A 13,850-nucleotide genomic window follows, 5' to 3' on the forward strand; every position below is an offset into this window, starting at 1 on the left:
ACGACATGGCGACATCACATCCTCAACATGCTTCATAGTTAGGGTCTTCAGTGTCCGCTCCCGATTTTCATACTAAATTTTCTGTCGCTTCATTCCTTCCGCGTGCAAGTTTCGGCCTCCCATAGTTCCTCTCAAGTTCAGGAGAGTGGGGTCCCGCAAGGATCAGTCTTGAGTGTCTGCCTCTTTTTAGTTGCAATTACTGGGCTCGCTGTGGCGGTCAGAACATCTGTCTCATCTTCCTTGTATGCTGATGACATCTGCCTATACTATAGCTCCACCAGCGTTGCAGCTGCTGAACGGTAACTGCAGAATGCTATCCAAGCCACAGTCTTGGGCTGTAGCTCATGGCTTCCAGTTTTCAGCTGCCAAGACGTGTGTTACGCATTGCTGCCAGCCTCGCACAGTTCACCCTGGGCCACGGCTTTATCTTGACAGCGAACCTCTTTCAGTGGTAGAGACGCATCAGTTTTTGGGATTGGTTTTTGATACCTGGTTGACTTGGCTCCCTCATATTCAGCAGCTTAAACAAACGTACTGGCGACATCTTAATGCTCTTCGTTGCTCGAGTCACACTAGCTAGGGTGCCGATCGGTCTTCCCTTTTACAGCTGTACCAGGCATTAATCCAGTCCCATCTAGACTATGAGAGCCTGGCTTAAGGCTTGGTATCCCCTTCTGCATTGCCGTTGCTTGACCCCATCCTTCACAGCAGAATCCGACTCGGCACTGGAGATTTCCACACAAGCCCTATCACTAGCATACTTGTGGAGGGTGGTCTCTCCATTGCGGATCTGGCACCGACGATTACTGGCCACGTACGCTGCCCATGTTTGTAGCTCACCCGGGCATCCCAGTTACCGTCTGCTGTTCCCTAACTCAGACGTCCATCTGCCAAAGCGGCGGCCCCGATCAGGGTGTACGATCTCAGTTCGTGTCTGGGCTCTTCTCTCTGGGCTTGAGTTTTTCCCTCTTCCTCCTATTTTCCAGGCCCATATACGTCTACCCCCGTGGTGTGTGCCCCGCCCATACCTTCGGCTTGATGTGGCACAGGGCCCGAAGGACTCTGTCCCTCCTGAGTCCCTCCGCCACCGCTTTATTTCAATTCTTGCCACATTTCAAGGCTCTGACGTTGTCTGTACTGACAGTTCGCTGGGTGCTGGTTGTGTTGGTTATGCTCTTACTCTAGGGGATCCCCTCATTGCCGGATGGCTGCAGTGTTTTCACTGCTGAGCTGGTCGCCATCTCTTGCCCCCTAGAGTATATCTGCTCCTGCTCGGGTGAGTCCTTCGTTATCTGTAGTGACTCCCTGATCGGTTTATGAGCATCGACCAGTGTTTCCCTCGCTCTCATCTGGTGATAGCTATCCAGGAGTCCCTCCATACTCTTGCCCGTTGTGGCCACTCTGTGGCCTTTATGTGGACCCTGGGCCATGTCGGCATCCCAGGAAATGAATGTATTGACACGCTGGCCAAACAGGCTGTCAGTGCAGTAGCCTTGGAGATTGGCCTTTTGGAGAGTGACCTCAGGTCAGTTTTGCGGCAGAAGGTACTTCGCACCTGGGGTGAAGAACGGCGCACCCTGCCGTCACCCAACAAACTTCGGGCCGTCAAGGAGACTACTGGTGTGTGGCGCCTCCTTATGAGCCTCCCGCAAGGACTCAGTTGTTCTCTGCCGGCTCTGCATTGGCCACACTTGGATGACGCAGGGTCATCTCTTGCGCCATGAGGACCCACCTCTCTGCCGCTGTGGATCAGTATTGACAGTGGTCCACATCCTGTTGGTTTGTCTGTTTTTAACTGCACTCAGGCAGACGTTTATGCTGCCTGATACTCTCCCTGCGCTTTTATCGGATGATGCTGCAATGGCAGACCTAGTTTTTAGTTTTATTCGTGCAGGGGGCTTTTATCACTCGATCTAAGGGTTAGTATCCTTTTCTGTTTTGAGTCTGACCTTTGGCCTATGGTTTTAGATTGTGGTTTTTAGTGTGTTTCTTGGCGGCTGGCGTTTCCTTTTTTGTTTCCGTGGTCGGCTAACCACTGTAAATCTCTATGTACTTTTATTTCTTTGTTTTCTGATCTTTGTCTGTGTCTTTCTTGTTCTGTGTTGTCCCTCGTTTTTACGCCTTGTTAGTTTTTATGGTTGTGGAACAAGGGACCGATGACCTTTGTAGTCTGGTCCCTTCAACACCCACAAACAAACCAACCAACCAACCAACCAACCAAGAGTCTGTTACTTTGAACAGTTCAGTGATATGATTGTTCTTATCAGAACTGATAGCAAACCAACACAGACAATGATAATTCAGTGCGCATGCCAACGTCGCAAGCTGAAGGTGAAAAGATAGAGAAAGCATATGAGGATATTGAAAGGGTCATACAGTACATAAAGGGAGATGGAGATCTAATAGTGATGAGGGACTGGAATGCAGTTGTAGGGGAAGGAGTAGAAGAAAAGGTTACAGGAGAATATGGGTTTAGGACAAGGAAAGAGAGAGAAGAAAGACTAATTGAGTTCTGTAATAAATTTCAGCTGGTGATAGTGAATACTCTGTTCATGACTCACAAGAGGAGTTATACTTGGAAACAGCTGGGTGACACGGGAAGATTTCAGTTAGATTACATCATGTTCAGTCAGAGATTCTAAAATCAGACATCAGATTGTAAGACATACCCTGGAATATGCAAAGAAGTGGGATACGGAAGTACTAAGGAATGAGGAGATATGCTTGAACTTCTGGAAGGCTGTAGATACAGCCGTAAGGAATAGCTCAGTAGGCAGTACTGTTGAAGAGGAAAGGACATCTCTAAAAAGGGCAATCACAGAAGCTGGAAAGAAAAAAAGTAGGTACAAAAAAGGTAAGTGCGAAGAAACCATGGGGGGGGCAAAAAAAAAAAAAAAAAAAAAAAAAAAAAAAAAAAAAAAAAAAAAACCTTCTGTTGATTTATGAAAGAAGGAAGTACAAAAATGTTCAGGGAAATTCAGGAATACAGAAACAAAAGTCACTGAGGAATGAAATAAATAGGAAGTGCAGGCAAGCTATGATGAAATGGCTGCAAGAAAAATGTGAAGTACAGGGTTATTACAAATGATTGAAGTGATTTCACAGCTCTACAATAACTTTATTATTTGAGATATTTTCACAATGCTTTGCACACACATACAAAAACTCAAAAAGTTTTTTTAGGCATTCACAAATGTTCGATATGTGCCTCTTTAGTGATTCGGCAGACATCAAGCCGATAATCAAGTTCCTCCCACACTCGGCGCAGCATGTCCCCATCAATGAGTTCGAAAGCATCATTGATGCGAGCTTGCAGTTCTGGCACGTTTCTTGGTAGAGGAGGTTTAAACACTGAATCTTTCACATAACTCCACAGAAAGAAATCGCATGGGGTTAAGTCGGGAGAGCGTGGAGGCCATGACATGAATTGCTGATCATGATCTCCACCACGACCGATCCATCGGTTTTCCAATCTCCTGTTTAAGAAATGCCGAACATCATGATGGAAGTGCGGTGGAGCACCATCCTGTTGAAAGATGAAGTCGGCACTGTCGGTCTCCAGTTGTGGCACGATCCAATTTTCCAGCATGTCCAGATACACGTGTCCTGTAACGTTTTTTTCACAGAAGGAAAAGGGGCCTTAAACTTTAAACCGTGAGATTGCACAAAACACGTTAACTTTTGGTGAATTGCGAATTTGCTGCACGAATGCGTGAGGATTCTCTACCCCCCAGATTCGCACTTTGTGTCTGTTCACTTCACCATTAAGAAAAAATGTTGCTTCATCACTGAAAACAAGTTTCGCACTGAACGCATCCTCTTCCATGAGCTGTTGCAACCGCGTCGAAAATTCAAAGCATTTGACTTTGTCATCGGGTGTCAGGGCTTGTAGCAATTGTAAACGGTAAGGCTTCTGCTTTAGCCTTTGCTGTAAGATTTTCCAAACCGTCGGCTGTGGTACGTTTAGCTCCCTGCTTGCTTTATTCGTCGACTTCCGCGGGCTACGCGTGAAACGTGCCCGCACGCGTTCAAACGTTTCTTCGCTCACTGCAGGCTGACCTGTTGATTTCCCCTTACAGAGGCATCCAGAAGCTTTAAACTGCGCATACCATCGCCGAATGGAGTTAGCAATTGGTGGATCTTTGTTGAACTTCGTCCTGAAGTGTCGTGGCACTGTTATGACTGACTGATGTGAGTGCATTTCAAGCACGACATACGCTTTCTCGGCTCCTGTCGCCATTTTGTCTCACTGCGCTCTCGAGTGCTCTGGCGGCAGAAACCTGAAGTGCGGGCTTTAGCCGAACAAAACTTTATGAGTTTTTCTACGTATCTGTAGTGTGTCGTGACTATTTGTCAATGAATGGAGCTACAGTGAATTTATGAAATCGCTTCAATCATTTGTAATAGCCCTGTAATCTAAAAAGAAATGATTGTCGGAAGGACTGACTCAGCATATAGGAAAGTCAAAATAACCTTCAATGAAATTGAAAGCAAGAATGGTAATATAAAAAGTGCCATAGGAATTCCACTGTTCAATGCAGAGGAGAGAGCGGATAGTTTGAAAGAGTACATTAAAGGCCTCTGATGTAACAGAAGAGGAAACAGGAGCTGATTTAGAAGAGATAGGGGATCTAATATTAGAATTAGGATTTAAAAGAGCTTTGGAGGACTTAAGATCAAACAAGACAGGAGGGATAGATAACATACCATCAGTATTTCTAAAATTGTTGGGGGAAGTGGCAACAAAACGACTATTCACATTGGTATGTAGAATGTATGAATCTGGCGACATACCATCTGACTTCGGAAAAGTATCATCCACACTGTTCCGGAGACTGCAAGAGCAAACAAGTGCGGGAATTGTCGCACACTCAGCTTATCAGCTCATGCATCCAAGTTGCTGCCAAGAATAATATATAGGAGAATGGATAATGAAATTGAGGATGTGTTAGATGACAATCAGTTTGGCTTTTGGAAAGGTAGAGGCACAAGAGAGGCAATTCTGCCATTGCGGTTGATAATGGAAGGAAGACTAAAGAAACATCAAGAGTCATTCACAAGATTTGTTGACCTGGAAAAAGTGTTCAACAATGTAAAATGGTGCAAGGTGTTCAAAATTATGAGAGAAAAATAGGGGTAAGCTCTAGGGAGAAATGGCTGATATACAATAGGTACAAGAACCAAGAGGAAATGATAAGAGTGGACAAGGAGGAATGAAGTGCTCGGATTAAAAAGGGTGTAAGACAGGGATGTTATCTTTTGCCCCTACTGCTCACTCTTTACATCGAATAATCAGTGATGGAAATGAAAGAAAGGTGCAAGAGTGGAATTAAAATTAAAGGTGAAAGGGTGTCAGTGATAAGATTCGTTGATGACATTGCTATCCTGAATGAAAGTGAAGAAGAATTATATGATCTGCTGAATGGGATGAAGAGTTTAATGAGTGGATTGACAGTAATTTTGTAGACTTTCCCGGCATAATAACTGCTGATATTCTTCATGGGTTTGCAGCCGGATCAAGTCATCGTCCAGACACAATATTTCGGTGGACCAGCTGACTGCCATCTTCATTTGAGTTAATGCTCATTCACTGCCTCGCTGGAAACTGAATTCCAGCCACAACGACGGAAGTCTTTATACACCATGGACAGAGCACCGCGTGTGCACGAGACGATGGGCAGCACCTCCTGGCGGCAAGTAGACACGCAGCACACCGGTGGGAGAAGACAGCAGAAACGATAAATCGCAACAGCACTAATTGGAAGAATCCAGTGATAAAAAAGAAGACGGTTGTTGTTTAATGTCAGTCAAAAGGATAAAAAACACTTTTAATATCGTATTTTCTTAAAATTCTTGAAATGTTAGATGATATACTTCCCGCAAAGGGTAAATAAGCAACAACTTCAGAAGTATCCTCTATTGGTTCGTGTGACAGGCCAAACTGAAGAGCACGGCGTATTTGTTGTTCCGTATATCCATTCTGTTTAAAAACAGTCTTCAAATGATCAAGTTCTTCTTTCAAATGTTTCTCGTCAGAAATTGCATAAGCTCTTTTCACCTGAGTCTACAAAACTCCACTACGTTGGTGTGGTGGATGACAGCTGGTCACATGATGATGCTACATTATCTGTTTTGGAAAAAGGTTTAAATTTTGCACCTACTCCTAAGAAGACTCCTATTACGGATTTTATTTATGCTGTAGAACAACCTGTGTCCCGCCTTCCTTAGAACAGGGCAGAAGAGATCAGGCAAGAGGTTGCCTATAAACTTCGTCGAGTTCCCACTCCACTGAATAATATTCCATCTTGTGAAAGGGCTGCTATTCGGTCTCTGAGAGAAAATCGGGATCTAATAATTCTTCCGGCTGATAGAGGTAATGCCACGGTTATTCTCTCATGTGAGGATTATGTTGCCAAAATGGATCTTTTGTTAGAGGAATCGGCCTATCGGAAAATAAAAAATGATCCCACGGATTGTATAAAATGGAAGACTCACTCACTTTTAAAGAAGAGCTCCTTACCTAGTGATGTCATCAAGAAAATTCATTCTGGTGTGGCAGTTCCTCCAAGATTGTATGGTTTACCCAAGAGTCCTCAAATTACGGTCTGTGCTTGGTACTAGTAGATTTCTCTTGGTCAAGAACGTCCTTTTTGCCAGTTCTAGTCTGCTTTTGATGTCCTCGTTGCTCCATCCATCATTGGTTATTTTGCTGCCAAGGTAGAAGAATTTCTCAAATTCATCTACTTCAGGATTATCAATTTCGATGTTAAGTTTCTCACTGTTCTCATTTTTCTACTTCTTGTGACTTTTGCCTGTCTTCAATTTACTCTCAATCCAGATATTCTTCACGGGTCCGCAGCCGGATCATGTTGTCATCCAGACACAATATTTCGGCGGACGAGCTGGCTGCCATCTTCAGGGACCAGCTGGCTGCCATCTTCAGGTGAGTTAATGCTCATGCACTGCCTCGCCAGAAACTGAATTCCAGCCACAACGGCAGAAGCCTTTTTACACCACGGACAGAGCGCATGTGTGCGAGATGATGGGCAGCACCTCCTGGCAGCAAGTAGACAAGCAGCGTGCCAGTGGGAGAAGACAGGAGAAATGATAAATCTTAACAGCACTAATTGGAAGAATCCACTGATCAAAAAGAAGACCGTTGTTGTTTAATGTTGGACAAAATCAGATTCCATATCTTACTTAGAGGAAAGCCTTTATCCCTGTTAATAATATTACTTGATAATCTAATTTCAATGGATTCTTTAAGAACACATTCCCATTAGCGAGAAGCAGGAGCGATCAATTGTGTCTTGTCATACATCATCCTGAGTCCTTCGTTAAGGCAGTGTTCGGCTGGAACAACTGAGTGTGCTGATGATGTTCCACACACTGGTCCTGAAAAGTTCGAATAGTTTGACCAATATTCTTCTTTTCATGGTAACACGGAATTTCATAAATGCTGGGCTTCCTCAAGCTCAAATCATCTTTTAACTGAGCCAAGAAGGGCTCTAGTCTCTGCCACCAGCGTGAAAACACTTTTAATATTGTGATTTCTTAATATTCTTGAAATTTCAGATGATATACTTCCCACAAAGGGTAAATAAGCAACAGCTTCAGAAGTATCCTCTATTGGCTCGCGTGATGGACCAAACTGACGAGCACGGCATATTTGTTGTTCCGTATATCCATTCTGTTTTAAAAACAATCTTCAAATGATCAAGTTCTTCTTTCAAATGTTCCTCATCAGAAATTGCATAAGCTCTTTTCACCAGAGTCCACAAAACTCCACTACGTTGGTGTGGTGTACAAATTTCAAGTATTTTAAGAAAATACGATATTAAAAGTGTTTTTACACCAGCGGCAGATACTAGAGCCCTTCTTGGCTCAGTTAAAAGATGATTTGAGCTTGAGGAAGCCCGGGGTTTATGAAATTTCGTGCCACTGTGGAAAGAAGTATATTGGTCAAACTATTCGAACTATTCAGGACCTGTGTGTGGAACATCATCGACACACTCGGTTGTTCAGCCTGAGAAGTTGGCAGTGGTGGAACACTGCCTTAACGAAGGACACAGGATGATGTGTGACAAGACACAATTGATAGCTCCTGCTTCTCGCTATTGGGAATGTGTTCTTCAAGAATCCATTGAAATTAGATTATCAAGTTATATTATTAACAGGGATAAAGGTTTTCCTCTAAGTAAGATATGAAATCTGATTTTGTCCGACATTAAACAACAATGGTCTTCTTTTTGATCAGTGGATTCTTCCAATTAGTGCTGTTGCGATTTATCATTTCTCCTGTCTTCTCCCACCGGCACCACGCTGCTTGTCTACTTGCTGCCAGGAGGCGTTGCCCATCATCTCACACATGCGCGGTGTTCTGTCCGTGGTGTAAAAAGGCTTCTGTCGTTGTGGCTGGAATTCAGTTTCTGGCGAGGCAGTGCATGAGCATTAACTCACCTGAAGATGGCGGCCAGCTGGTTCGCCGAAATATTGTGTCTGGACGACGACATGATCTGACTGCAAACCCATGAAGAATATCTGGATTGAGAGTAAATTGAAGACAGGCAAAAGCAACAAGAAGTAGCAAAAATGAGAACAGTGAGAAACTTAACATCAGAATTGATGATCCTGAAGTAGGTGAATTTGAGAAATTCTTCTACCTTGGCAGCAAAATAACCAATGATGGATGGAGCAACGAGGACATCAAAAGCAGACTAGAACTGGCAAAAAGGACGTTCTTGACCAAGAGAAATCTACTAGTACCAAGCACAGACCGTAATTTGAGGAAGAAATTTCTGTGAGTGTTCCTTTGTAGCTCAGCGTTGTATGGTAGTGAAACGTGGTCTGTGAGAAAACCAGAATAGAAGAGAATCAAAGTAATTGGTTTTACAGACTAATGTTGAGAATTAGGTGGACTGATAAGGTAAGGAATGAGAAGGGGCTGTACAGAATCGGAGAGGAAAGGAATATGTGGAAAACACTGACTAGGGGTTGGGACAGGACGATAGGACATACGTTAAGACATCAGGGAATGACTTCCATGGTACTAGAGGGATCTGTAGAGGGCAAAAGCTGTAGAGAAAGACAGAGATTGGAATACATCCAGCAAATAATTGAAGATATAGGTTGCAAGTGCTACTCTGAGATATTCGGGCTCATTCATAGTGGTACTGACAATATGTCCTCCCACGCACCAACTGTGAAATGAATTGGAAGAAGGAAAATAAAGGCTGGTACACTATCTACTTACTCCCTAATGTGTATGGTGGCTCACAGAATATAGATGTACTTGTAATGCATTGAAAAATATAGGGAATGGTCATGTCCAAGAGATGATGTCAAATGGTAGATGAAGAGGTTTTATTTATCCTTCCTCTGACATGGTGATGTGCCTTTTTGTTACTCTTAGCATTTGATTAATCTGTTCCTGCTCTGTAATTATTCATCTTGTGTTCTCTGGGGCACATTGTTCCTCCACTTCTTACCTATTGTGCTGGTGCTGTGTTTATGGCGCTGGCGTCACTTTTGGGAGGACAGTGATTCAAAACTTGTCAAGCCATCCAGATTTAGTTTTTCTGTGGTTACCTTCAGTTGATTGAGAGGAATGCCAAGATGATTGCTTTGGAAAAATACTTGGGGAAAATTTTCACCGTCCTACTGAAGCTTGTGCACAGTATCTATCAAATTTGTGTTCAAAGTCGTTGAACCCTAAATTACATGTATTGTCCTCCCTTCTTGCATTAGTGTGTGATCTTCTCTAGGAAACTTGTTATTAAGTGGGATAGGAAGATTTTGCAAGGCGAGTAATACATTACTGGAATTTGTCCCAGTGAAAAAGTGGGTGTCAAACTACCAAATGAATCCTTGATCATTTTTGGAACTATTTCCCGATGAGTTACTGCTTCTTCCATATCTGACAATGTCATGTTGAAGTGAAAAATGTTAGTTTACATTATGACTCAGAGCTCATGTTAACCTGTAGATTCCCCTATAACTGGCCAGGCAAGTCAGTTGAAAAGTGGAACAAGGCAAGGTCTTCTCATTTGCAGTAGAACAATGTCTATGGCATTCAGACGAACCTTTCAGTTGAAGTCAACCTTTACGATTTAAAGGGTATTAGATTTTATAAGTTAAGCAATACAGTGCTTGCAGCAGTGCCTGAAAAAGTTTTAAAATAATTTTTGTTAGAGGAATAGACATGCATAAAGTGTTGATTTTTCCTGTGATTCACAGTTTCTCTTTAGACATTATGAATATCCAGAAAATTCATTTTTAAAGCTAGAAACTTACTTTTCACAAAACTCATTCTCATTTCACCACAGCCAAGATATATAATAAAAGAAAGAAAGAAGGCTCCTAGAGGAGGTTACCGACCAAACTTTTATCTTTCTAGATGCGTCCTTAATTGCTGGAGATGGACAGCAACAGTTGGAGCTCACTTTACATAGTGTGAGAAACTGTAATACGGTAAATGAACAGCCTACCTGTGTCTCAAATAACTTCAGAGTTTTTGTTCATGATGGTATTTGAATTTCCAGGTTGTCGTGAATGGTTATGCATCATCTTTTCCTTTGGTCTCTCTTTGACTACACGTTTACGTTCACAAAGATCTCACTTGCATTACATCTGTGTTTGTCTCTGGGATGTGGCTTTCAGGAAGATACATGTGGCATGCTCGCATATGGCTGTTATTCTGATGCTGCCAACACCCATGGACAAATGTCATTCCATTTTAATTTATTTTGTCAGTTCGGATTATGTGGATGTACATCTTAAGAAGATACCCATGCATGGGAAGTAGGCACATTACTTTATTTTTATTCCTCTTTTGTGTGTTTAATATTGTTTGTTTTTTGAGGTTCTTGTACAGGAATTCTGATGGTGAAAGATTGACTTTCAAAACATGTAAATTCCAGTGTTTTTTACATGTAAATAGGTGTTTGAGCCAACATTTTAACATTGATTTTATTCGTGAAGACTGGATTCAGTTTACCTTCAGACCACTGTGATATAAGATTTTAGTCAATACAAAGAATTTATTATCCCTAATGAATTAATAAATGTACTAAAATGAGTTCCATATTATTTCAGGAAGTACGGTCGTGGAAAGAAGCTGGCAGTATTTGTTGTAAACCAAGTAGCCTTGGCCCAGCAGCAGACAGATTATGTTTCTCGTCACACAGAAATGAATGTGGGCTGTTACATAGGTATAATGAATGTGGATTTTTGGGATAAAGCTAAGTGGAATGAAGAATTCCAGAAGAATCAGGTTTGTATTTTTTTTTTTTTTTTTTTTTTTTTTTTTAATACATTTGAGAATGAATTTTTGGTCTGCAGTGGAGTGTGAGCTGATTTGAAGTTTACTGGGACTGGGACTCAGACACTGGACCTTTGCCTTTTGTGGGCAAGGGCTCTACTGACTGGGCTATTCAAGCAAAACTCATGACCCACTCTCACAGCTTTACTTTCGTCATTACCTCATCTCGTAACTGCTAAACTGCTGCTGAATGAAAATTCAGTCTGGAAACAATCCCCCAGGCTGTTGCTAAACTATATCTCTACAGTATCCATTCTTTGCAGAGTGGCTCATGCTGTCAGATATGCAGGAGAACTTTTGTGAAGTTTGGAAGGTAGGAGATGAGTTTCTGGCAGAAATAAAGCTATGAGGGCTGGTCCTAAGTCATGCTTTGGTAGCTTTTGTCAGTAGAGCACTTTCTTCAAAAGGTGAAGGTCCCAGACTCTAGTCCTGGTTATGCACACTTTTTTTAATATATGGAACCAGCAAACAAATAAAATGAGAATTTGTATTTGATTTTTATGAGTGTCTATACATTATCTGTTGTTAATCTGCAGATGGGTGGTTGGTTCCTACAGTTTTTGTATGAAAATTATATTTATGAAATAACGGGTGATTATAATTAAAGTTGCAGTTTCAAAACACTATTAGAAAAAAGAACCACTGCTCTGAATAATATCAAATTTGAGTAGAATATTATTGAAAAAGGGGGGGATATTATGGAAATTGAAATATATTGAACAAAAATTTTACCACTAGATTGCACTGTAAGCGGCAGACTGTGTAAAATAGGTTGTAGGGTACACAGCTGTTTCTCAGTGTGTGTATGAGATGATCGGCTTGACTGTCTCAATGCAGGATTGTGCACTGCTGGTAAAACTTTTTTACAAGATTGGTGATCGTGTGCCAGTAGCTCTGTAGAAGTTCCGCATACTCAAGGGTATGAAAAAGGGCATTGGTCTGATGTCTGCCAAGAATCTGGAAAAAATGATTACGAAATTCGTAAAAGAGAGATTTTTTTGAAGTGCAATGTCGCAGGGGGATGAAAAAAATTGACCTGATGTCAGTAGAAGGTGTGACTACAGCGTTGCAGGAGGAGTCGAATGGTGGGGTGCAAACATGCAGTGCACAGGGATTTGCCTGTGCCTTGGACATGCCTTTGAGTGTAATGCAGAAAATTCTAAAAACATCCTGCATTGCAATCTGTACATAGTTACTCATGTTCAGGAATTTCGTCATGCTGACCTGCCAGTAATACAAATGTTTGCTCTAGAATTTTTCCTCACATGGAAGTGGACAGTGAATGGTCATGGAATATTCTGTGGACATACGAAGCTGATTTTCACATCCACGGACATGCCAATACACAGAATTACAGAACATAGGCAATGGAAAATCGACTCACACATCAGTTGGTATCAGTACCATGTCATTCTACAAAGTGAACTCTGTAGTGCGGGTTGACAGCACCATTTATTTTTAGGGCTGTATTTTTTCGAGGATGGCACTGCCAATCCTGTTACTTGTACTGTCATTGGTAAATGCTATGAGTCTTTTCACACAATCATTCCAACCTTTCAGTGGCCTATATGTCTGGGTAAGATCATTTTTATGCAAGATGGTGCTCTTCTGCTCTTTGCACAGACAGTGAAGCAGCTGCTGAAGAGAAATTTTGCAAATGATAGAATTATCAACTGTCATTTCCCTACAGCTTAGCTGTCCAAGTCACCTGACATTAATTCATGTGATTTCTGGCTGTTGAGTTATCTGAAAGATGCTGTGTTCAGTGCTCAAATTACAAATATTGTCAACTGAAGGCACTCATTGCACAACACATTCTGAAAGAGACACTCTGATCTGTTACGGAACATTCTATTTCTTGATTTCAACTTGCGGCAGAAGACAGTGAACAGCATACTGAACGTGTCTTGAACCAGTTTCACGAAATTAAAAATTGATCTCATTGTTGTTTTTTGTGCTGGTTTTGCCCTCAGGACAATTAAAAACCAATTTTTCCCATCTGATTTACGACATTGTTGTCGTGGTGGATGGGCTTACCTAAATAACAGTGTCAGTTGTGTTAAGTGCCAAACTTGTACAGTCATGCACATTGTGCGGTATATATAAAAACAAAGATGCTGTAACTTACCAAACGAAAGCCTTGGTTTGTTGATAGAGACAATAAAAAACACACAAACACATACAAATTTCAAGCTTTCGCAACCCAAGGTTGCTTCATCAGGAAATAGGGAAGGAGAGGGAAAGATGAAAGGATGTGGGTTTTAAGGGAGAGGGTAAGGAATCATTCCAATCCCGGGAGTGGCAAGACTTACCGTAGGGGGAAAATAGGACAGGTATACACTCGCGCGCACACACACACACACACATATCAATCCGCACATATACAGACACAGGCAGACATATGTAAATGCAAAGAGGTTGGGCAGAGATGTCAGTCGAGGCGGAAGTACAGAGGCAAAGATGTTGTTGAATGACAGGTGAGGTATGAGTGGCGGCAACTTGAAATTAGTGGAGGTTGAGGCCTGGTGGG

The 13,850-nt window shown here is 42.1% G+C and overlaps 1 protein-coding gene across 4 annotated transcripts in view; it reads left to right on the forward strand.

The window, feature by feature from the left end:
* The window catches only part of LOC124614023 (endoribonuclease Dicer-like), a 444,738-nt gene that overhangs the window by 69,372 nt on the left and 361,516 nt on the right, over positions 1–13,850 (forward strand). For all 4 annotated transcript variants that reach the window (XM_047142837.1, XM_047142840.1, XM_047142839.1 and 1 more), the window contains exon 3: positions 11,095–11,272. In XM_047142837.1, coding sequence (XP_046998793.1) covers positions 11,095–11,272 — 178 coding nt within the window. The remainder of the gene's footprint in view (positions 1–11,094; positions 11,273–13,850) is intronic.

The sequence above is a fragment of the Schistocerca americana genome, chromosome 4 (assembly GCF_021461395.2).
Source record: "Schistocerca americana isolate TAMUIC-IGC-003095 chromosome 4, iqSchAmer2.1, whole genome shotgun sequence".
NCBI lineage: Eukaryota > Metazoa > Arthropoda > Insecta > Orthoptera > Acrididae > Schistocerca > Schistocerca americana.